Source organism: Hibiscus syriacus, unplaced genomic scaffold, assembly GCF_006381635.1.
Source record: "Hibiscus syriacus cultivar Baekdansim isolate YM2019G1 unplaced genomic scaffold, ASM638163v2 tig00110621_pilon, whole genome shotgun sequence".
NCBI lineage: Eukaryota > Viridiplantae > Streptophyta > Magnoliopsida > Malvales > Malvaceae > Hibiscus > Hibiscus syriacus.
The window spans coordinates 1,542,355-1,567,237 of record NW_024062802.1 but is presented as its reverse complement, the minus strand read 5'-3'; the positions used below and the strand labels follow the sequence as shown (position 1 = coordinate 1,567,237).

The 24,883-nt window shown below is 34.3% G+C and overlaps 2 protein-coding genes and 1 pseudogene across 2 annotated transcripts; 2 read left to right on the top strand and 1 right to left on the bottom strand.

Annotated features, from left to right (window-relative positions):
• Positions 1-1,020: 1,020 nt before the first annotated feature.
• Positions 1,021-3,601, top strand: LOC120136114 (annotated as a pseudogene).
• Positions 3,602-4,232: 631 nt separating this feature from the next.
• Positions 4,233-6,693, bottom strand: LOC120136115 (B2 protein-like). The gene is made up of 6 exons (XM_039152230.1): positions 6,625-6,693; positions 5,403-5,992; positions 5,129-5,229; positions 4,859-4,942; positions 4,656-4,766; positions 4,233-4,524 (listed from the first exon to the last, which is right to left on the bottom strand). The coding sequence occupies exons 2-6, from the start codon at positions 5,980-5,982 to the stop codon at positions 4,480-4,482; spliced, it is 921 nt and encodes a 306-aa protein (XP_039008161.1). The 5' UTR covers positions 5,983-5,992; positions 6,625-6,693; the 3' UTR covers positions 4,233-4,479.
• A 13,969-nt stretch (positions 6,694-20,662) lies between these two features.
• Positions 20,663-24,167, top strand: LOC120136221 (serine/threonine-protein kinase CDG1-like). Its single transcript, XM_039152325.1, has 9 exons — positions 20,663-20,677; positions 21,088-21,129; positions 21,595-21,794; positions 21,894-22,105; positions 22,504-22,630; positions 22,781-22,852; positions 23,069-23,255; positions 23,333-23,465; positions 23,903-24,167. The coding sequence occupies exons 3-9, from the start codon at positions 21,644-21,646 to the stop codon at positions 24,164-24,166; spliced, it is 1,146 nt and encodes a 381-aa protein (XP_039008256.1). The 5' UTR covers positions 20,663-20,677; positions 21,088-21,129; positions 21,595-21,643; the 3' UTR covers position 24,167.
• Positions 24,168-24,883: the final 716 nt, after the last annotated feature.

Below are 24,883 nucleotides of genomic sequence, written 5' to 3'. Positions count from 1 at the left end.
TGATCATTAAATTTATGAAACAATTATAAAATGGTCATTGATCTTGTCAAAATTTTATAATTTATAATGATGTTATAGTGATCATTTTGTAATAATTCGATAATTTTAATAACTATTTTATAACTTTCAAAAGTTCAAAGCAACCAATCATTTGATCATAATTCTAAGCCAGTGAAAAAACATATCAAAATACATCGTATCTGAAACCACAACCACCCGAAAGAGATCAATTTTAAGCTAAGCTAAAAGACTGTCTACAACACACTCCTTCACAATCTGTTTCCCCATTCTCAAAACAAATCAAAAAACCTCCTTCATAAGCAATGAACGTCACCTCTATAACCTTCACCTCTACAACCCAGGCAACAATCAAAAGCAGAACCATCCGAACAGAATCGTCTAAACTCCACCTCAATGTTCCATCAAGGCTGTTTCTGTTTCTGAAAGTGGCGTTGCACAAACTATAAAGATCATTGAATGACAAGACATGCAGTGAATATAAGTATATGTACTAGTCTTGAAGCTGAATTTTGGGGTATATGCAAAGGTCTCCAGGTTGCATGAAAATTTGGTGCAAGACAGATTCAGTTATAATCGGACAATATCAAGGTCATTAAGTTGACACAAAAAGATTCAGGGAATAGAAGAGTACTTTTTATAGTACAACGTATTGATTTGATCATATCGAATACATGAAGAAAATATCAATTCATATTAGTTAAATGGCTAATTACTCTTTTGTCTTTTCAAACCAAAAAAAAATACACTTTCAAATTAAAAGGATTATATAATTTAATATGACATATTTTTTTAAAAAATAATTTACTTAATTCCTGAAATTTATCATTTTTGAAAAGATAATTCAAGATTTATTTAGAGTTTCATCCCACGCCAATACTATTTCAGTTTCTTACCATTTCCTCAACCAATCAATCGGCACGTACTATTTCTGGTGGTCCCTACTTTCCCCTAAAAACTTCCGTCAAACTGCGCTTCCTTCATTTAGGTTAGCGTCCACTCCTATATAAACTACCCTTCTATTCTCATTTCTTACGATTCTCAGTTTTCAGTCACTAGGGCTTCACTCTCAACATCTTTTATCGTTAACATTTGCTTTTGTTTCTCCGTCATGGCTAAGATCAAGATCGGAATCAACGGTATTATTTTTATTTATTATTTTTTTTGTTTTTAAAAAAAATACGATCTGATTTCTTTTTGGGTTCTCCGTGAAGGATTTGGAAGGATCGGGCGTTTGGTTGCGAGAGTTGCTCTCCAAAGCGACGATATTGAGCTCGTTGCTGTTAATGATCCTTTCATCACAACTGATTACATGGTCCGTACGCGTACATTTTACTTTACTTTGTATATGATTGTTTGCATGTTAGTAGATCGGTCCGTTGATTTATTTTTTTGTGTGGAAAAGAGCTGATATAGTTTTTAGTAGATAAAAATGATGATTTGACGTTAATTTTCCTGATCTGATTCTTACATTTTTCTTTCACCTATTTTATCTGGAAATAATTTCAATATCAATTGCTACTGATTACTCTAATATAGATATATTAGAGATTTACGATTAACTAACTGAAAAACAGAGAATCCAATTGGCTATTGTTTTTAACTTTATAATTAGATTATTGATAATATTTAATGATCATATTGCACAGACCTACATGTTTAAGTACGACAGTGTTCACGGTCAATGGAAGCACCATGAACTTAAGGTGAAGGATTCAAAGACCCTGCTATTCGGTGAAAAGCCTGTCACTGTTTTCGGCGTGAGGTGGTTATAAATCTTTCTTTCGAAAGGGATTTTGTAATCGACTCAAAGAGCATTGCTACATTTTCCACTTATAAACTATTGCTACATTTTCCTCTTATAAACTATGTAATTGACTTGTTTTCAATTGATGTTAGAAACCCGGAGGAAATTCCATGGGGTGAGACCGGAGCTGATTACGTTGTTGAGTCTACTGGCGTCTTCACTGACAAGGACAGAGCTGCTGCTCACTTGAAGGTTTGTGATAGTGACTTGATAATAGGTTTATTTGATAGCTATATGAAAAATTTATTGGAATTAACATGTCCTTATATTTTCCGACCCAGAAAGTTCTCATGTTTGGTATTCTTATCTAAATGCTTTTTCAGGGTGGTGCAAAGAAGGTGGTCATCTCTGCTCCAGTAAGGATGCCCCAATGTTTGTTGTGGGTGTCAATGAAAAGGAATACAAGGCTGACCTTAACATTGTCTCCAATGCTAGCTGCACTACCAATTGCCTTGCTCCATTGGCTAAGGTAAGTAATAATGAGTTCTGTTATTTTTTTGAAGCATTGGAATAATTCTTTTATCTTAATGTAGTACTTGATTTGTAAACATGGTGACAGGTCATCCATGACAAGTTTGGCATTGTTGAGGGTCTTATGACCACTGTCCATTCGATTACTGGTAAGTACTTATAGTGTTCTATTGTTTTTTGTTGCAAATTTCTGCGTATTGTTGAACTAACAAATTTTTTTTAATTCAGCAACCCAAAAGACAGTTGATGTCCATCAATGAAGGATTGGAGAGGTGGTAGAGCTGCTTCCTTCAATATCATTCCCAGCAGCACTGGAGCTGCCAAGGTATATTTCCATTGTTAGATTTGACATTCTAGTCCCTGTATTTTTCCATTGTTAGATTTCCATTGTTGGAATTGAAGTGTGATGGTTGATTGCGGTGGTTATCTTGTAATTGCATAGGCTGTTGGCAAAGTGTTGCCATCATTGAATGGCAAGCTCACCGGAATGGCTTTCCGTGTTCCCACTGTTGATGTCTCTGTGGTTGATTTAACGGCGAGACTTGAGAAGGCAGCTTCTTATGAAGATATTAAGGCTGCCATCAAGTAAGGGCTAGGATTTTTTTAAAAATTATAATGATACCGATATTTCAAGCTTCAGGATTCATGCTTAAGTGGTTACATCTCTTATGTCTTTTGTTTGTGCAGGACTGAATCTGAAACCAACATGAAGGGAATTCTTGGTTATGTAGATGAAGATTTGGTCTCGACAGACTTTGTCGGAGACTCCAGGTGCGAAGCTTCATTCCTAAATGCTCTTTTTACAAAGTTGATTTTCTGCCTCTCATACACTGCAATCGGGACTACGATAAGATTCGGTTGTGTTTTAACAGGTCTAGCATTTTCGATGCCAAGGCCGGAATTGCTTTGAGTGACAACTTTGTTAAGCTTGTTGCTTGGTACGACAACGAGTGGGGTTACAGGTATAAATTTACACGGTTTCTTATAACCATAGCTTTCATAATACCTTGAGTGCTTCTTATCTAATTGTCATTTTCTTTTATTGTAGCTCCCGAGTGATCGACTTGATCCGGCACATGGCTTCTGTTAACTGAGTGAGTCATTTTGGCGTACCGGTCACTGGTACTGCATCCTGGAATTTTTACCCTCTTTCTTGAAAGTTTTAGGTAATTTATAAGAGAATGTGAGAGAAATAATAAGATCGCATGGGTTTTTTTTTAGGATCTTTATTTAAACCCCTATGCACATTTTGTCCAAAACAATTTTTATTTTGTTGGAATGAGTTTTTTTTTATTTGATTGTTTACCAAGTATGAAATTGAGAGGAAATGGAAGTCTGCAAAAAAAAAAACTACTATATTTTTATTACTGCTAAATTTTGTTTTCTAAAGAATTATTTTAATATATAATTTAATTATTAACAATTCATTTAAATTTTATACTACATTAAAAAATAGTTTCTTTATTAGTAAATCATTTTTATTTTTAAAATTTATGAGAGTTTATCTGTAAATAATTTTTTAAAATTAAAAAAATGATTTATCACATAACAATATATGAAAATGAATTTACTTATTCAATTCTTTTTATAACTTTATGAATAAATAATAAAATAACGTTTTTAATTAAAATTTTCTGTAATTTTAAAAATAATTAAAATTTTAAAACTATTCATGTGACTTGGTACCAACCGAAACCCTGATTCTTCCATTTGTCTTCTCTAATGATTCCAAACCGATAAATAAAGGAGTACCGGACCAAGGGAAACTGAGAGAGGAGAGAACCAAAGAAGCCATCGATTTTTCCCGGCGGGGGGGGGGGGGGGCAAAGGCCAAGCGTTAACACAAACAAGTCATGGAAAAAGTTATAAAACACAAATCAGGCATAAAATTCAAAGCCCTTCAATTCTTTGAGGACTTAAAACATAGTTGTCATTCTCTTACAAGTGTATCTGTAGCATTTTTAATACATAAGAATATAACGCAAAAGTTAACCAAGCTTCTTCACAATACACAAAATGCAAATTCTTATTCAGCTGGCTAACGCCATTTCTCACTTCTTCCAAAGATGATTCGCCAACTGGTTTTAAACCCACGGCTTGCGCTCTTACGGCAAATCTCTGAAAAGCAGGCGGCCTTACTATAACCATAAACCCTACCACATTTGCACTCGGCAACATTTTGCTTATGGAGAACCTGCTTGTTCACAAAGGTCTAATAGATCCAACGTCTGCAAAAGAACGATATGAAAAATCTTGAGTTTTGACTAACGGGGTTCGATATTTTGATTACCAGAGAGTTTACATGAAAATAGGAAAATGAAGAAGATGTTGCAAGAGAACTTATAATTGCTTGTCATACCTCGGGAACTGAGAGCTCGAGACGGAACTTGGGGCCATCAAAGTGGTGCAAGACTGGCCTAAAAGCATCCTCTTCCAGTGCCCTGCAGAGTTTCCTAATACGGATTCTCACCTATTGAACAAAAATTAAAAAGAATCAGAGTTCACGCAATCTTCAACGGGAATAAAATTCAAGTTCCTACAAACTATAAGCACTATCTTTACCTGAGCGGGAAACCTTGACTCGCCTTTAAACTTTTTGTCTTCCCAAGCAGTTGGATCAATGTTAGAACCCCCAAAAGTTGTTGCCTGTACATATAGAAGAAAACAAATACATGAGACACGAAAACAAAAGATAATGAAATGATCATTACATCTTGCTACCTAATGATTCCTAATCCAGCAAAAGTGAGCATCAGCTAACATTCAGAAAAGAAATGAACTAATCACAGACAAGAACTGAAAGTAACATGAGTGTGATGCAGATGGACAAACCTCAAAAATACCATGCAACTGATGAGTAGTGTAGTTATAGAGAAATAGAGGCAAGCCAGGTGTAATTGACCGAACAGAGTCCCGATATCTTGGTGGTAAACCTATCAAAATGAGATAACGGCGACATGTAAGAAATCCTGCCTAATAATGTTAATAATAACTGAAGCGTTAATTAAATCTATGAGAATGGAAGTTTTCAAATAGACAGAACTTATCCCCAGGAGCATGTAAAAATGGACAGGGTAAAAAATTGGCAAGAGAAAATGGAAATTACCAAATAGCTGGCGCTTCAGATCTTCCTGCATTGTATCATTATTACAAACAAATATGTATCCTCCAAGAACCTCATTTCTTGGGAGTGTCTCAGCTGCAGGCAACGTCTTGAATCGTTTGTCAACAGCATTGTTCAAATTGCTGTTCTCGTTGCTGTTGTTATTGTTGGTCTTGCTCTTAGTGTCGACATCTTTGTTGCTATGATTGTTGCCAACATATTTGCTGCCAGTCAGGTTCCCATTTCCAAGGCCATTGCAATTGTTTTTCCGGTAAACAACATTCATGTTGTAAGTACCATTTTGGAACGAGCTTTTGCTAACATTATCCCCCATCTTGGGGTCCAAGTTTAGCATACTGAAGTTAAGGTTCTCAAATTTGTTGTGTTCCTGGAAACCGAATTTATCCCTTGTCCATATTTCAGATGGACCCTTGGAAAGATCAAGATTGCTCATGCGTTCACCCTTTATCCTCGTCTGTTCAGCCAGTTTAGAGGCAACCATCAGCCATTGGTGATCCCCTGTGACTTTTGATTGTCCTCGAAGATCATCTCCCAACTGCCAAAAACTATTCATGCTCTCCATGTTGCAAATCCTGGAAAGTAACAAGACGGAACAACATAATTTGTAGATAATTGTTTAATCACACAAAGTAAGATAGAAATATCTCAAAGACTAAGCAAAAGCAAGAGAAACTGAGGGAAAATATAATAATTCATCTCATTTGAAATTGTTCGAGTTCAACCTAGCTAACCATAACAATTAGAAAAATATTAAGCAAATCTTAAACAGACAACACCAATAACAGTATCAACCAAAAAGCTTCAATTTCTACCCAATTACCACAATTACCATAGAAAATATTAAGAATTAAGCAATCATTTGATTCAAGAATCCACTGATAACAAACTTTCCTATCTTTTTCAACAAAAAAACAAAAACCCGGATATCCCAAAACTTAAAAGTCAACTGCACTTTGACCTGGGAACAACCGACATTTTTCTAAATCCGAAGCCAACAAAACAAATTAATCACAAAATTAAAATATTCTATAAAGCAGTATCACAATATCGGTATCAAAATCATATGTGTGTGTGTGTGTGTGTGTTAACTTAGAAATAAGCAAAGAGATGAAGAATTAAACAACTAAGCTAAGTATTGAGGATTGATTCAAAGGATTGAAAGAATCCTAGACTTGGGGATTCAAAAGAGGAAGGGAAATTATACCTTTAGCTTTGCTAGCTGTGCAATACAAGACACGGAGGGAAAAGGAGAAAGGGAGGGGGGATTGAAGAGGGGTTTCTTTATTGTAATTTAACATTTTGATGACGAAGTCCCTCGAGACAGCGAGTAATTTCGGGCCTTCCGACCATTAAATATATATATATATAGTGTCAGTAGGGATGAGTAAAACTAATTTTACTTTTTTAATGTTAACTATTTATATCTGAGTTAATGTTAAAAAATTTTAAATTATTTGACTTCATTCGTAATTTCAAAAATTTTATTCTAAAAAATTTAAAATAAAATTTAATTTATAAAACAAGACTAGAATAATTTAAATAAGTACAATGATTTTTAAGTTCGAGTTGAGTCATTCAATTCTACGTGATATATATGTATATATTATACATGAAGAAATCTATATGTATATTGTATCCAATTACTGTCGAAATGATTTTTCTTAAAAGTGAAAAAATGTGAGATTTTAAAAATCACATTAATTTTTAATTTATCTCTTTCAACTGATTTTTAATTTAAAAACAAATGTGATTTAAAAACCTCTCGTTTCGAAAAATTTTGGATTTCCTTTACGATCGAAAAAAAAAATACAGTTCAAAGAGTCGCCACCAATCTTTGATTATGGTGTGATTGGGCACCCAAAATTGTTTGTTATTTTAAATAAAAATTAATTTTAATTAAAACAACAAATTGAGGTCTGTGTTACCAAAATCCGAGTTCGGGAGTCGGTTACGTGTGGGGAAGGATTAGCACCCCCACAACGCCCTAAATTGATACCTAGTCGATTAATTAACGTCTTTGCAATGAACTTTACAAATTCAAATTTATTTTGATTTTTGATCCCATAAAATAAAATGTAAATTTAAAACATTCAAAAACACTTAAACAAATTAAATTAAAATTACCAAGTCATTTTAGAAAGATAAGAATGTTCGATTATTTACAAATCGAGACCAGATCTTAAAGATATAACAACATTTTCTCGATATATTTAAATAAACGAACATTTCTTTTTCTCTCGTTCCCAATTTTAGTGTGATGGATCAATTTTAGGTTTCACTTTCGGATACACTTTTAATTTAAAATTGTCGAAAGTGGATCTCTAATCAGTTAAGACACCCACTTAAAACAATTTTAAATTAAAAGGGTATTACCCTTAAATCAATTATGTAACGATGTCGAATTATACATGAGGCTAACATGCAAATTATACAAAAGGATGTCATGCAAAACTAATCATATAATGTCACACATTCGAATAACCATCTTAGTCTAAAATAAATATGCACATACACTAAAATAACATCAATTGCTATATATATAAAACCTATTATCTATAACACAATCTCGTATTCAATACTGACATGGGACCAAAATAACAGAAAACTAAAACTAAGCATACAAAATAGAAATTAAACACTAAACTCAACAAGCATACTAAGTAACTAAATTGTCATATATAAAAATTACAAGCTAGATGCGAAGACAAACAAACAAAGAAGAGTAACACACTGGGTACTAATTAGAATATGCATAAACAAGAGAACAGAATTAGAAAACACAAAGACTCGTTACAGGACTAAAATAAAAGAACACGAAACAACAGGCCAAAAATATCAACAACACAAAATATGACTTAACTAGCGAGATGGATTAAAATAAATATTCTGAAATTTAAGAGCCGAATACATAAAGTTGTCAAAACTTAAAATAACATGGCTCGTACTAAAATGTAACAAACATAAAGGTTAAGAGCCAAATTCGAAATATACACAACACCAAAGCAAGGACTAAAACGAAACATATGAGAACTGCAGGGGACGTCTGCGTGATTAACCCTCTCCTAGCGCAGGTCCTAAACGGTGCCGCCTCACTTTAATAAACTCTCCCCTCCCCTGTCGTTCTCTCAAAGCTCCTCTCATTCTCTCTCAAAGCAACCAAACGAGGCCGTGGCCACCATGGCCGCCGCCCAAGGCTCCGATGAGGATCCACACAACCTCGAGTCCACCCCGTAAATCACCTTGAACCCTTAAGCTTCAAATCTCTCACAGCAAGAAACCATAACCCAAAGGTCAAAACAACCCCCAACCTTCACTACTAAACTCTCGACCACCGCGGACTCACCCTCGAAAGCTCCATTGAGGAACCAAGACCTCACGACCTCGCTCTACCCCTTGTTACCGAACCGAAGCCTCACAAACCCAAACTCCACCGAGACTCCCTAAATCCCTAAAACACACAGATCAAAGGCCAAAAGAGAATACCTTGAGCGATTCTAGGCGGTTCCGACTTCGGGTGGACAGACCTAACTCCTAATGACGGGAAAGGTAAGGATTGTCTTTTTTCTTATTTTGTGGTTTCTGGTTGATAATGGTCAACTCTCGGGTTCTCTCGTTACTACTGATGGCTAATTTCTTGATTGTTTGTGATTTTTTTCCGTCCCAAAAGAAACCCACTCTTAACCGAGGACCTTGGCACTTCCCTAACATTCACGATCGAGTAAACCATCCCGATTACCACCCTCAATGGTGACTCTCTATTTCTCCGGCAATGGAAATTACTCTAACTCCTAAGTTTCTTTTATTTATTTCTTTACGCATAAAAGAAAATTCCAAATGAAAACTTAACTCTAATATTACCCTACAATTCCGAAGAATCTCAACACCTCGGCCTTGAACTCGAACCCAGGAAACTGAACCTAAAACTTTATTCTATTTTTAAAACTCTCAGGACTTCATTCTACTCTTACGAGAATGGTGGACCACGAAAAACCGCTACTCGCCGGCACCCAACTAACTGACCTAAGGTACCTCCGATGCGAGTAAAAACGAGACCGAGTAAGGTATGGCACCCAACTAACTGACCTAAGGTACCTCCGATGCGAGTAAAAACGAGACCGAGTAAGGTATATAAACTAACTCATATTCTCTATCATTGCTTTAGTTTCCAAGAAAACTGTTTGTGATTTGAAAGAAAATGAAGAAATTTTGGAAACTTTTCATGCTCACACTATTTCACATGGATTCTGTTTTTTTTTTTTGAAAGGGTGTTATTTAATCATTGCTTAATTTCCTCTGATTGCAAAATAACATGTACACACATAGAAAGAAAAACATATATATAAGCAGTAAATAACACCCAAGAAGAATACCTCGGAATTCCTCGTATTTTATTGCTTTCACTGGTTTTCGCAATAGTGTTCAATTGCTTCTGAAATTTTTCCTCTTGTATTTGTTGAAAAATGGATGTAATACGAAGAAGGAATTGCTTTTTTTTTTACTCTCTGATTACCAGATGGTCTTTTTTTTTCCTCCCCTTTTCCCTCTGTCCTCCCCTTCGTATGAGTGGTTATTCTCCTTTTTGTCGATGAGCCTCCTCCCCTTTTCAGTTTTCAGTAGTTAATTCCCAATAAAAAAAACCAACTCTTTTAGTTTCCTCCCAAAATGACATCCATGTTTTTCTGTTTTTAATTTTCCTGTAACTGTTCATGCAAGACTTCACGTGGACTGGACTGGAATTAACAATACTGTTTTGGGCTGATTTGGGCTTCCATTGGTCCAAATTTATATCGTGTACTAGACACAAAGCTTCCGGACAAAAACGAGCATCTACATTAAAAGTGAAAAAAAGGTGAGATTTTAAAAACCACATTAATTTTTAATTTATCTCTTTCAACTGATTTTTAATTTAAAAACAAATGCGATTTAAAAACCTCTCGTTTCGAAAAATTTTGGATTTCCTTTACGATCGAAAAAAAAAATACAGTTCAAAGAGTCGCCACCAATCTTTGATTAGGGTGTGATTGGGCACCCAAAATTGTTTGTTATTTTAAATAAAAATTAATTTTAATTAAAATAACAAATTGAGGATGTGTTACCAAAATCCGAGTTTCGGGAGTCGGTTAGTGTGGGGAAGGATTACACCCCACAACGCCCTAAATTGGTACCTAGTCGATTAATTAACGTCTTTGCAATGAACTTTACAAATTCGAATTTATTTTGATTTTTGATCCCATAAAATAAAATGTAAATTTAAAACATTCAAAAACACTTAAACAAATTAAATTAAAATTACCAAGTCATTTTAGAAAGATAAAGAATGTTCGATTATTTACAAATATCGAGACCAGATCTTAAAGATATAACAACCTTTTCTCGATATATTTAAATAAACGAACATTTCTTTTTCTCTCTTTCCCAAATTTTAGTGTGATGGATCAATTTTTAGGTTTCACTTCCGGGATACACTTTTAATTTAAAATTGTCGAAAGTGGATATCTAATCAGTTAAGACAACCCACTTAAAACAATTTTAAATTAAAAGGGTATTACCCGAAAGTGAAACCTAAAAATTGATCCATCACACTAAAATTTGGGAACGAGAGAAAAAGAAATGTTCGTTTATTTAAATATATCGAGAAAAGGTTGTTATATCTTTAAGATATGGTCTCGATATTTGTAAATAATCGAACATTCTTTATCTTTCTAAAATTACTTGGTAATTTTAATTTAATTTGTTTAAGTGTTTTTGAATGTTTTAAATTTACATTTTATTTTATGGGATCAAAAATCAAAATAAATTCGAATTTGTAAAGTTCATTGCAAAGACGTTAATTAATCGACTAGGTACCAATTTAGGGCGTTGTGGGGGTGCTAATCCTTCCCCACACGTAACCGACTCCCGAACTCGGATTTTGGTAACACATACCTCAATTTGTTGTTTTAATTAAAATTAATTTTTATTTAAAATAACAAACAATTTTTGGGTGCCCAATCACACCCTAATCAAAGATTGGTGGCGACTCTTTGAACTGTATTTTTTTTTTCGATCGTAAAGGAAATCCAAAAATTTTCGAAACGAGAGGTTTTTAAATCGCATTTGTTTTTAAATTAAAAATCAGTTGAAATAGATAAATTAAAAATTAATGTGGTTTTTAAAATCTCACATTTTTTCACTTTTAAGAAAAATCGTTTCGACAGCTTGGCGACTCTGCTGGGGAGTTTTTTTTAGAGAGTCAAGCCGATAGTCGATTAATTAATTGTCTTTGCAATTGAAAATTACAAATTCGTTTTAATTTGATTTTTGATCCATTGTTTGGTTTTTAATAAGTTTTGTTTGTATTTTGATTTCTTTAATTTAATTTGATTGACAATTAAATAGTTGTACTGATCTGTTTGCTAATGATTTCAGAATAATTGTGTGTTTTGGGAATTGATTTTGAGTGTTTTTATTGTTTGTTTTTTCGCTTTTCCTCACACACTGCACAGCTGCATTGTCATAACATGAGCTAAAACCCCGCTCCGTCCTATTTAAGTAGGAGTGAGAGACTATGCCCTCGTGTGGTTTTCACCTCCGCATGGGATAGTGGATCGCTCCTGGAGCTCACGCCTTATGGTCCTCGTGATGGTAATCACCTCCGCATGGACATAAGGAGGTGTGTTCCCTCGAAATTGAACTCGATCCCCTAAAGCCTGTGATGGGTCAGGATTGAGGGTTCGGCAGCCCAATGGGGCACCGGCAAGGACAATTCGAGAACCTATTGCTTTAGAACCTAACCCGGCATATAGTGAACGTAGAGCCCGAACTTAGGTTGAACTAAACCCGAACCTTAAGAATCCCGTGAGGAGGGTACACAAGGAAAAGCTTTTTTGAGTCATTTATTTTCGTTTTTTTTCGAATAAATGCATGCGAACTAGATATCATGCGGTTAGGTTTATTTTTTGAATAAGCATGCGAATTAGATATGATGAGGTTAGGATTTCTTTTTGTGGATAACAAAGCATGGGGGTAGATATCATGTTAGGTAGGATCTGATAAAGCATGATGGGGTAGTCAGCATATTTCAGAGGATCGAAATAAAAGGTCTAGTAATTGATTAAGTTAGTTGCATCATTTTGTCCGCGCCTAATTGAAATGCCAAAGCATGGTTCGATATTGAAAAAAATGACATTTTTTTACCAAAACCTTAGAAAGGAGGCCAAACTAAAGCCAACTCATCCATTTGAACATTTGTCAAAGAGCTGTAACTCTGAAAACGTTAAAAGAGCTATTGATTCCTTTGATATTCTTTGAACTCGCGTTTATAATTTGATTCAATTACGAATATATTTACATCATTTTTATCATTTTTCTCCTGAAACAAGAAAATGAGAAAAAACATTTTCAAACAGAACAATCTCGGATATGAAATGTCTGTAAAGCCCAAGCTCGAGAAGCAAATGGGGCACGATCGATTCCATGGCACCTTTAAAGAACGATGGTGTAACTCAGCAGCCAGAAGCTACACCTAAACCGAATTTACATATCCACAGATCTCAGAACCAATTTCAGATGGGTTCGAGAACCAATTCAGATCAAATTCAGTTCAGCTCAACTCAACAATGAGCAACATGTTTCCAGTTTATGTCTTCAAGCCAGATTTCAATTCCACAACGGAAGATATTTGGCTGTCAGAATTCATCAACGGGCTTTCCCATAAAATGGGAGTCATCCAAAGATTGTCTTACTTGGTTCTCGCTCAGAGGAACCACCTGAAGAATCATGATCGGCTTCGACCCGTTAAGGGAAGCCACATTTTTTTAAAAAACCAAATCATTTGCAGTATAGCTTAAGTCGAGAAGGGCTATCTGCCAAAGACCCCCGAGTTCGATTACACTCAGCTTCGAGGGCACATCATTTGCAGCATAACTTAAGTCGAGAAGGGTTATCTGCCAACAAAAAATTGTTTAAATTGTAATCAATTAGTACCATAACATTATAAATATTTATAATTAAATTTAAAGAGAAACTCGAACAACTTAACACGAATTTTATAAACACAATCAACTTGAAAAAATCTCAAATAAAATGTGAGTTATAAAATAGAACTCATCAATTTAATTAATTCAATTTTTTTTAACTTAATTCGATCGAATAATCACCTTTAATGTTAGTGCTTTTGAAAATGAAGTGGATATGGAGTTCTTGAGCGAGATGCGTGTATAAACTTTTTTTAAAAAGTATTTTTTTATTTAATTTAAATTCTTTAAGAAAAATGAAGTAAAATAATAAATAATTCTTTGATTATATGATAGTCGGACATTTCTTTTAAAAATTCAAAGGACATTGTTCCTGTATTATCATGTTATGTATATATTAAGTGATATTTAACAATTTCTACCATTGATGATACACATATAACATGGAATGCATAAAGTGAGCACCAAATGAACAGCATTATTACTGTACATTCAGTGGGCGTGTGCCAACAAAGAGAATGCATGCATTTTGTTTGTTGGTAAGATTGCACACCATGTGGCATCCTTAATTAAATTAAAGCTTCAAATTGGTCATACATTATATAAAATAGAACCAAAACAACATTTTGAGATGTCCAAAAATAAACAAAACCCCATAGGTGTTGCTCCATTTGTTGTTTTTTTAGAACATTATGTCCAAATTAGGGATGGGCATGAGATTCGAACCCGATGGGTTCCGAGTTGATTCGATCGGGTCGGATTTAGGGTGAAAAATATCCGACCCGACCCGAAAAAATATATAATTTTACCTTATATACTTAGAAATAATTACAATAATACCCTTCTATATATAATTTTTTCAATTAAATAATTGTTTTTATTAAATAAAAATATTTTTTATTATTTTAGGTCGGGTCGGGTTTCTAAGTTATATATCATTTAGTTGTAGGAATTATGTCTCCTTATGTTTTGTTCTAAAATTGGCTGGCAAATCAATTTCTTTAATGCCACTTTCATGAAAGGAACATGTCAAACCATTGAATTTAGAAGAATCCGGTTGTCCTTTTAACCCAAAAAATGAATAAAAGAACTCAAATAAGATTAAAAAAACAAACAAATAAATCATGTTACACGTAGGGATGAACATGGAATTTTATATTAGAGGACGAATTTATAAAATTTTAAGAGAAGCAAACTTATAAAATTTTATCAATGAAAAAATAAATTTTTAATTGGAAATATAAAAAAAAATATCTAAAATATATAAGAATTTAAATTTTTTAGGGAACGGCTATCCCACCTACTCCTCTCGCTCCATTCGTGATTACACTGTAACAATGGTTATAACATCAGCATGGTCATAAGAACAAGTTAGAACGGTTGGTGAGATTGGTAATAAAGTTAAGCTTGAATGGTGTGGAATCAACATTATGATCATTTGCAAAGCATCACTAAACTTGATGGTGCTCCAGCTTGGCTAGCGACAAGATTAGTAGTTTGGTGAGACGTCAGGGAAGATCTGAAAGAGACGATCATGAATCACCATTGCAAGAAAGGAGTTTTCCTCTTATTCATTTACCATGAACAATTCAATTTCCTGGTTTTCCATACCACTCGAAATCTGAAATTCTGAAAATTTTCAATTTGCATAGTCGTAGAGTACAGATTTTCACAAAAATCCAGAAATTTTCGTGTGTGTGTTTTTTTCAACGCGTTAATTTCTACAATGATTCCAGAAAACAGAGTCAACTGCTTCCATTTTTCCTGTTTATTTCGCTGGTTTTGCTTCGCAATTTGAAGAAAAGTTTAGATCTGTTAAGCAGATGATAATTGAGTAGGAATAGAAAATAGGGTAACTACATTAGGTTCCCTAAATTTTTGATCCATCCATTTTGGTCACCAGTTTTAAAAAGAACAGTTTTGATCCCTTACATTATCGAATTAATACATTTTGATCCCTTAACCGTTTACTCCGGTTAATCCATCTAAGTGACCAACTCTAATACACGAGGAACAAGCATTCATAAGAACAGATAAAAAAAAACATACAGAAAAACTGAAGTAAAGATGCAACCTAGGATAGAGCAAGAAGAGAGAAAAGAAAGAAGAGGAACTTACAAGATTAACAGAAGAAAGAAGGAGATTGAGGGATGAAAAACTGGAGGTTGAAAAAGATTGCAGTAAATTGCCATCACTTGCTAGGGAGAAAAATATAAAAAGGAGCTTACCATGCGGTCAGTGTTGAATTAAATTTCATATAACTGTGGGAACATATGTATAATATAATGTACAATGTTATCATAAAGTTTGATACAAAATTAAATGAATAATTATACTACATGTGTCATAGGTATTAAAGTGTCATGGAAATAAAATGTAGACCTCATAAGTTGTATTTATAATTTGATAATTGACATAATTATAAATACTTAATATATTGATCTAATATTATTTCTATATAAAGAGGTGGTGGGTTAATTTGTATTACTCTTATAACGCCGAAGAATTTATATTTAAGAGAAATTATCTTCTTGGAAGATCACAACCAAAGAAATATTCAAAGGTTTTAGTCTATCGATTACTTTAGAAACACTTCCGCATCTGGTATTTTATTTTTGATGATTAGATTGAATTAGACCTTTTTATATTTATTATGATTTAGTTGTAAAAGTGGGTGAAATTGAATCACCATCTTCATTTTTTTCCCCATGTATTTTCGACACGCCTTATCTTAACAGGTTCATGCTTCTGCTCTTAGCCCTAATCTTGAAGTCATTGGTCGTTGATTAAAATATAGTGGATGAATCAATCATCGAGGCTTGGATCTTGTGGGACCTCTTACAATCAAGAAAACGCCAACAGAATTTTATCACTTCCTCCAAGAACCATCATGACGTTGTTCTCCTTGTCTCGCAAGAAAGAGGTCAGCGTAGTTGGAAACATCAACTCATATGGGTGTTCTTGGGGGCAGACCCATTTTACTTAAACAATGCGACGTATTTTTTAACGGAGGACTACATCGTCACAGGAGGAGGAATAGCAGGTCATCCATTAGCCTTCATTTTATTGTACACATTTCGGGTTCTTGTTCTTGAGAAAGGAGGCGTTTCCTATGGTAACCAAAATAAAAGGAAAAGTGTATTTGACCGCACTCACCGAGGTTGACACCTACGACTCCTCTGCTCAAATTGTTCCCTCTGTTTTGTTTTGCAACTAGTTGGGTTATGAGAATCAGTAGCAAGAATAGAGGGAACAGTTCGAGCAGGAGAATCGTAGGTGTCGACTTCGGTGAGTGCGGTCAAGAACCTTTCTTGATCCATCAAGTTCTAGTTACCATGCGGAACGCCTCCTCTTTCAAGAACAAGAACCCCGAAGATGATGAAAAAGAAGACGGCGAATGGACAACCTGATCGGAGGTGTAACGGAACTTGATCGGATATTCGATAAAGAGATGAGTTTGACACTGTTATGGGGGACGGAAGGCCGACCGTGACCCTTGGAAGCCAGCTTTTTAGAGCGACGAAATGAAGTAATATGTGGTGTGTGATATTGAAGTACAAAATTTACTTTGAGATTCAGCTGTTTGTTAAGTGTATAAAAAACAGCTGCAATAAAAAAAATTCTTCGTTTTCATTGTTGATGATGTTAATAGCAAATATTGGTTGGTGTGATTGATACATTTATCATATTATACACTATTTTGATTCATCATTGTACTACGAGCTATGTATATTCACAGATTATTATGGTTATCTTTTAAGTGTTTCATCGAATCTTAACAATTTATAAATTTTATTATTTTAGTTTTAATTCAAAACAATTCAATAAATGTATGAACCAAACGACTTTGGTGATTAAAAGGATAATTGTTATCTCTAAAGATTATGTGTTTTCGTGTTCGAGCACTACGTCTACAGATGTGTTTGAACGTTTATTGTCAAATAGTTTGAGACACTCCTCATATGAGATGCTCCTTGTAATTCTCTATAAGGGTGTATAAACCAAACAACTTTAGTGATTCGAACACGATGTCTACAAAACTGGTTGATAGACATGTTTTCCTTACAACAGTGTATGAAGCCCCTCCTCACGGGGTTTTCCTTTGATCACTCGAGATATTTATGATCCTCCTCATTTGAAGCGCTCTTTATAATTCTTCAATACACTATCAATTCAAAAAAAAAAAGTCTTATCAATTTAATATTTTTTGTGATACGAAAAATCAAATAAACTTTTGAATTAAAACAATAATTGAATAATTATATTTTATCATAAAGAAACAATAATGGACAACCTGTTGTTCCTCCTCCCGACAATGAAGAAGAAGAAGAATGGGAGTACTATGACTACATCGTTGTGGGAGGAGGAATCACAAGTTATCCATTAACCGACACCTTTTGGATTCTTGTTCTTGAAAGTCGAGACATTTCCTTATTGTAACCAAAACTTATTAATCAAAAAGGGTTTTTGACCTCACTCACCAAGGTCGACACATATGGCTCTCTTGCTCAAACTGTTCCCTCGGTGAGTAAGGTCAATAACTTTTCTTGATTTATCAAAAAAAAATTACCATAGAGAACACCTCATTTTTCAAGAATAAGAATCCGAAACGTATGTGACAAGGAGACGGCTAATGGACAACCTATGGTTCCTCCTCCCGATGATGAAGAAGAAGAAAAAGAAGATGATGACTAATGGACAAGTTGCGATTCCTCCTTTCGACGATGAAGAAGAATAAGAAGAAAAAGTTAACGTAAAATATAAAAATCTCATTTTTTTTAATTGATGATCATAAAATACCCCAAGACTTTCAATTCTGACGTCGACTACTACCACCGCAGGTGATCACCGACTCAATCGTCAGCCACCAACCTGTTGATTACTCATCCATCAATTGGGATGGATGCATGTTTGGATTTAGGGATTTTTGGTGTTCGAAGCTACAATTGACAATGTTTGGTCGGTGAGGGCGGCAACAACAATGAATGACTGAAGAGTAGGGTGGATTCTTTGGGATTTAGGATTTTGAGATTTTAAAAATATTTTGAGGTTTTTTGAATAATAATAATAATTTTATTTTTTAAAAAAATTATAAACATCTCACGTGTCACATTTCGAGTGATTAACAGAATTCTTTTAATGTCCGTTACGATCAAGACACCTAAATGATAACATTAATAACGTTAGACACTTAAATTAACTAAAAAACTTTAGATTGCTAAATGAAAAGAAACGATATAGTTAGACACTTTTTGTTATATTAAATTAAATATTTTTAATATCTCAATAAATTTTGAAAGAAGCAAAAAATATTTTAAAAATATTAATTTAATTTTAATTCTATAAATATTATTATTAAAAAAGTTGTAAAAATTATAAGATTAGTATTTTTCTTGACATAAATAGAAACAACTAGTTTTATTAAGAAAGGAAAAAATTATATCTCTTTTTAACTTTGATTGGGGCATTTATAATATCTGTCAGCGCATGTGATAATATTATTTTGATTATTTGTATGTTTACATGCTATATAGATTTAATTTTCAAATTTTAAATATCGTTCTATCTTTTCACGTGAATTTATCAAAAATCTTATCTATACATTATAATTGATAAAACTTGCGTTTAAAAGACGTAGACTGTTTAAAAGCTTAAATGAAATGAAAAAAAATCCAAAATCTTGAAAAGATGAAGGGGTGATAATTTTTACGAATATTTTAATAAAAGTTTTCATCAATTATCTCCAAAGACATAACAAAAAAAAAATCATCACTTATTCTCCACATTTGTAATACTTTTAAAATCTATTTTCATATAAGTTTCCTCAACCGACTGAGTTGAAGATGCTGCATGACACAACACCTTCATAATTGTGTACGTAAAATATTTTCTTTTTCATTCAATAATAATTAGGGTTCTTCAATTCAACTCATGGGAAAATATTAAATGAAAAAGAAAAGAAAAAAGAACCCAATTCAACGCCATCCCATCTTAGTTATCTTCCATTCCATGTGAGATTTTATAATGAATAAATTGAAAAATAAAGAAGTTAGCTTCGCTGTACATTGTAGCTGCGCCGTTTTATCTGCCGTTGTAAGCTCATATACATATGATAACGACAAAGGTAAATTACATATAGTCACTTGAGCAACTTAATTAATCGATCAAGTATGCTTATTTATCCTTTCTCCCGGAAAATATAGTGTAATGCCGTCGAGAATAAACATGTTGTGCCGGGTGACTGGAATCCTTTGAGGTCAGCTGAACAGATTGACAATCAGTAGAAGATGCTAGGCAAGGCTGCTGGCCTGAAGAGTGAGGCTGATCCGTAACATCATCTGCAGAAGAATGAAGTTCGAGTTGATGAACAGGAGAAGGTCGAAATACATCCCCCATCACCATTTTTCCCCGGTCTTATTAATTAGGTTAAGGAAAACATGAGGGACCTCATTGAAGAAAAAATTCAAGAATACATCGAGTCTCTTGAATTTCACGTCATAGCATCTATACCCAGATTAAGTGTATCCAAGAAAGATATAAGTAGTTTCTTTGGAAACCTTCTTACACTGGACAGACGTCAGTCCCATATATGATCTTACGATTTTGGTATAATTATACATATAGTGGTTTTAGTAAAAAAACAATTTTAATTATTCAATAAAAAATTTCTAACTGGCTAACTTTGAATATAATAGAATATATATATATAATGAGTAGAAGCAATATCAGCATAGCTGGCTGGTGGGGATAGTAAACCCCACTTCTTTCTCTATCATTAGTTCTTCCATTTTCTTTTTGTTTCATCATTATATACAAGTTAGCATCTTTAATCTTTATACTATTTCTGTATAAATCACCAATTCGTATGCTCCTTTTATTGTGAAATTTTGTGCTCTTATTATTCCAGCGAAGATGCTCTGTACAGTACACACAAAATAAACCCCTTCTCTCTCTCAACTTGATGTAGCAGACAACCATTTCATCTTGCTTTACAGCCCACAAATACAAAAACCCAAAAAGGAATTCGACAAATTCAAATAAAAAAACCAAAATCTAAGCAAAAACAATTACTCCAGAAGAAAAGAACCCTTTTTCTTTATGTTTATCAATTATCCAGTCTCCTTGTTCTTCTTTATCTCTTACTTCAACCAAACCAATAAAAAGAGTATATTTTTCTTACTTTGTTTGTTGCACATATACGTATATATATACATACAAACTTATATATATATATATATAAGGAGAGAAAGTGTTGTCGGCGCAGGCTCACTTTCTGTCGGCATTGTCTGTATCCAACGATGGGTATTATTAGTTGTTCAATTTTATTTATTTATATTTAATTAAGTTGAGTTGAGGGAAGTCTATGATTTTCTTTTCTTCACTGGAACTTGAATCCCCAATGCTGTCTCTGGTGTTGTTTTTCATTTGTTTTTTCTTTTAATGATTTGGACATTCCATCTTGTTTATTAAAAAAAGAGAAGAAAATTACAACTATTCCACCAACTTCAACTATTTTGCTTCCTCGATTCCTCACCACTGCTGTCCATTTTTGCCTGCTCACACTACCCTTTTGTTTTCCTTGATTTCACCTATTCACCCTTTATCTGTTTCTGGGCATCTCTTGATTTCTTCCCCCAATTCTCATACAAGTTTGTTGTTGTTCCTTGTTCCTTTTCGATGAGGGAAATGTGTGTGATTCTCTGCTCCTAAAGAGATCAACTTGATTTCTCATTGCCAAATGAATGTGAATACAGGTTTGAAGTTTCACACTTTTTTCCCCTTTTTTTCCGTCTGCCATCAATGGCTCATTATATTTTTTGTCTCTGATTTGACTTAACATAGTGTCTTTTTTGACTTGGTTAAGGGATAATACATTGGATGCTCAAATTAAATGTTCTTTTTGATTTCTATGATTTGCTTCATTGTTCTGTACAATGGGTATTGAGTAGTATAGTACTGTGTGTGAAACATTCTAAATTGAGTTGCTTCTGAGGTTTTAGCTTTCAACCTATGCAAAGCATCTTTCATTTATAAGATTGTTAATTTGTCATCCGCCTGCTAGCTACCAACTTGCTTGCTTTATCCATATAGCTACATTCTATTTAAATGGATGATATGCACGCCATTTCATTTTATGTACTTTTTTTTGTTTGAATTTTGAGTGCATATGTTTGTTCTGGATAAACATTTAACCGGTCGTCTTATCGTCAATATTTCAGGTTCAATGTACAATAATTTCAACCATAGCTGAAGTAATTCCAATACCAGATGTCAAGGAATCTTGCAGCCATATTAGGAGGTGCTGCAGGAGCCGTGGCATTGGTGGTGGTTGTTGGCTTGCTTATATGGTTCTGCCTATTTCACAAACGGGGTGTTTCGAGAACATCCGAGACAGGTTCCTCGGATCCATCTGCTCAAGGTAACATTTATGTCATGATTGTTTCTGAAGTCCATTAAAGGCCGTAATCACCGTGTAAGAGATGGCTTATTCTTGTTCTTTTTCGATGACTTATTCTAGGACTGGGAAGACATATTGGGGTTCAGTTGTCACTACGGGAAGCTACACGTTTTGAGTTGAGGGAGTTGTCTTTGGCGACCAAAAGTTTTAGCGACAGAAACCTGATTGGGGAAGGAAAATTTGGTGAGGTATATAAAGGTCTGCTTCAAGATGGGGTGCTGGTTGCAATCAAAAAGCGAGCTGGAGCACCTAGTGAGGAATTTATTGATGAGGTAAAAGATACTTATCTGGCTTTTAGGTTGAGATTTTTCATCAGGTTCGAAAAGTTCTAAAGGTTAACTTGCTAATTTGAGTCCCTACTTCACATGATATTAATTCGGGGCCTACAGTATATGTCAAAATATAGCAAAAAATATCATACAACCCATACTCGGGTCTCAAGCTGGAAAAATTCCCCCCCCTGTAATTAGTGGTCAATATGTTTATTTTTTCTTGTTAAACTCAATTTGACGCATGCATCTTGAGTTGTAGTCAAGCTTGCCATGTTCTTTCTTCAGCCTTTCGAATGATTTGTTTAAGATGTAAAATCTGTATTTGCCTCCATGCTGCACTACTACAAACTCTTGCACAGTTTGTCCTTTGATCTAATGGTACTCAACTTTACTCCTAGGCCTGCTATCTTTCATCTATTCAGCATCGGAATCTTGTCACTCTCTTGGGCTACTGCCAGGAAAATAATCAACAATTTCTTGTTTATGAATATATACCCAATGGAAGTGTTTCCATGCACTTGTACGGTAACTCTCTATCCAGTCAAAAAAAATCTGCATATATTTGTGTGTGTCATGTCGGGAGAGATCAGTTAGGCGAATGGTTCAGGATTTAATCGAGAAAGTGAAATAGTGTTTAATTCTGTATTGAAGTTTTTTCCTGGTTTATTTCTGCAGGAGCCGGTCAAGTGTCAGCTCAGAAGATAGAATTCAAGCATAGACTTTCAATAGCTCTTGGTGCAGCTAAAGGTGATCCCCTGCAAAATCAGTGAGCATTTATGGCTTTCCTGGTATCAGTTTTTCTTTCTTTAGATTAACTATCCAACTAGCAATAAGGTTCCCACAAAAATCTTTTGTGAGCTTTGGTAATGCTTTGGAATTCAGAAGTTCATCTTATATGATTGTAATTTTCAAAATTTTCTGCCCGATTTATGTTGCCTTGACCGGTTATTGTCCCTTCTGCAGGATTGGCGCATCTCCACTCTCTAAGTCCTCGATTGGTACATAAAGATTTCAAAACAGCAAACGTTCTTGTAGATGAGAATTTTATAGCCAAGGTTGCAGATGCCGGAATACGTAATTTTCTGGGAAGAATTGATATTGCTGGACCTTCTTCTCAACTCATGACAGATGAGATATTTCTTGCTCCTGAGTACTCCTCTCTTCACTTTGTGACTGTTCTATTGTTGTATCATTCATAGTCTTACCTGCATGCATTGACTTATGCAGGGTAAGGGAGTTCAGAAGATTTTCTGAAAAAAGTGATGCATATAGTTTCGGGGTATTCCTTTTGGAGCTAGTAAGCGGACGAGAAGCATCAGAATTGCCATCTTCAAACTCCAAGGAGAACCTTGTTGAGTGGGTATGACATTGGCTCCATTTGTGCATGTTATTTATGCGTTTTCGAAATATTTGCTTGGTAGTGCATTTTTTATTAGTAAGATCACAATTGACGAGATGACAGCTATCAGTATCTTGCTATATAAGAAAAGAAAACTCTTAAGCTTGCATTTCTTTGTGGGAGATGATTCTGCATGTGGTTCACTTCCACGGCTTCATATTCGCATATTAGCTGTTACTATGCAAACATAACCGTGCTCTCCATATCGTATTTACAAACGGCATGATTTAGTAGATAGGTGGTTACTATATATAAATATCATGGTGATTGTAATATCACTACCAAAAGATGCGAGTTTGCTATTTCTCCATGAGAAAGTATTCGAGCCTTATCTTGTGTAGTTTTTCTCCGGGAGACCAAAACCAGTTGATGTATGTGTTTTTTCCTTCTTCTGGAAGGTGCAAAATAGCCAAGATTACAGCAACATTTCCAGCATCATCGATCCAAGGTTGGGGAGTCACTTCACCGCTGAAGGTATGAAAGAATTCATAAAACTGACCGTCCGGTGTTTGGAACCATCGAGCGAGAGGAGACCGGCCATGAGCCATGTTGTAATGGAACTTGATCGGATACTCGATAAAGAGATGAGCTTGACGACTGTGATGGGGGAAGGAAGCCCGACCGTGACCCTTGGAAGCCAGCTTTTTAGAGCGACGAAATGAAGTAATATGTGGTGTGTGATATTGGTGAGGTACAAAATTTACTTTGAGATTCAGCTGTTTGTTAAGTGTATAAAAAGCAGCTGCAATAAATTGTTTTTCTTTGTTTTCATTGTTGAAGATGTTAATAGCAAATTGGTTGGTGTGATTTATACATTTATCATATTATACACTATTTTGATTCATCCTTGTACTACGAACTATGTATATTCACAGATTATTATGGTTATCTTTTAAGTGTTTCATCGAATCTTAATAATTTATAAATTTTATTATTTTTGTTTTAATTCAAAACAATTCAATAAATGTATAAACCAAGCGATTTTGGTGATTAAAAGGATAATTGTTATCTCTAAAGATTATGTGTTTTCGTGTTCGAGCACAACGTCTATAGGGATGTTTGAGCGTTTATTGTCAAATGGTTTGAGATACTTGTCATTTGAGGTGCTCCTTGTAATTCTCTACAGGGTGTATAAACCAAACAACTTTAGTGGTTCAAGCACGATGTCTACAAAATTGACCGATAGATAGATTTTTTATGACAATGTATGAAGCCCCTCCTCTACATGCTGCCTTTGATCACTCGGGAGTCGGGATATTCATATCCTGCTCATTTGAGACGTTCTTTATAATTCTTTGACATACTATATTAATTTTAAAATAAATCTTATCAATATAATTTTTTTGTGATACCGAAAAATCATGTAAAATTCTGAATTA

What these genes read in the sequence shown, in the direction of transcription:
- LOC120136115 (XM_039152230.1), bottom strand. Translation starts at nt 5,982, where the DNA reads ATGGAGAGCATGAATAGTTTTTGGCAGTTGGGAGATGATCTTCGAGGA. An exon ending in TCTGAAGCGCCAGCTATTTG is followed by an intron (nt 5,230 to 5,402) that starts GTAATTTCCATT and finishes TCATTTTGATAG; the next exon opens with GTTTACCACCAAGATATCGG. An exon ending in TCGAGCTCTCAGTTCCCGAG is followed by an intron (nt 4,525 to 4,655) that starts GTATGACAAGCA and finishes GTTCTTTTGCAG; the next exon opens with ACGTTGGATCTATTAGACCT.
- LOC120136221 (XM_039152325.1), top strand. Translation starts at nt 21,644, where the DNA reads ATGTCAAGGAATCTTGCAGCCATATTAGGAGGTGCTGCAGGAGCCGTG. An exon ending in TGTTTCCATGCACTTGTACG is followed by an intron (nt 22,631 to 22,780) that starts GTAACTCTCTAT and finishes TTATTTCTGCAG; the next exon opens with GAGCCGGTCAAGTGTCAGCT. An exon ending in AGCTCTTGGTGCAGCTAAAG is followed by an intron (nt 22,853 to 23,068) that starts GTGATCCCCTGC and finishes TCCCTTCTGCAG; the next exon opens with GATTGGCGCATCTCCACTCT.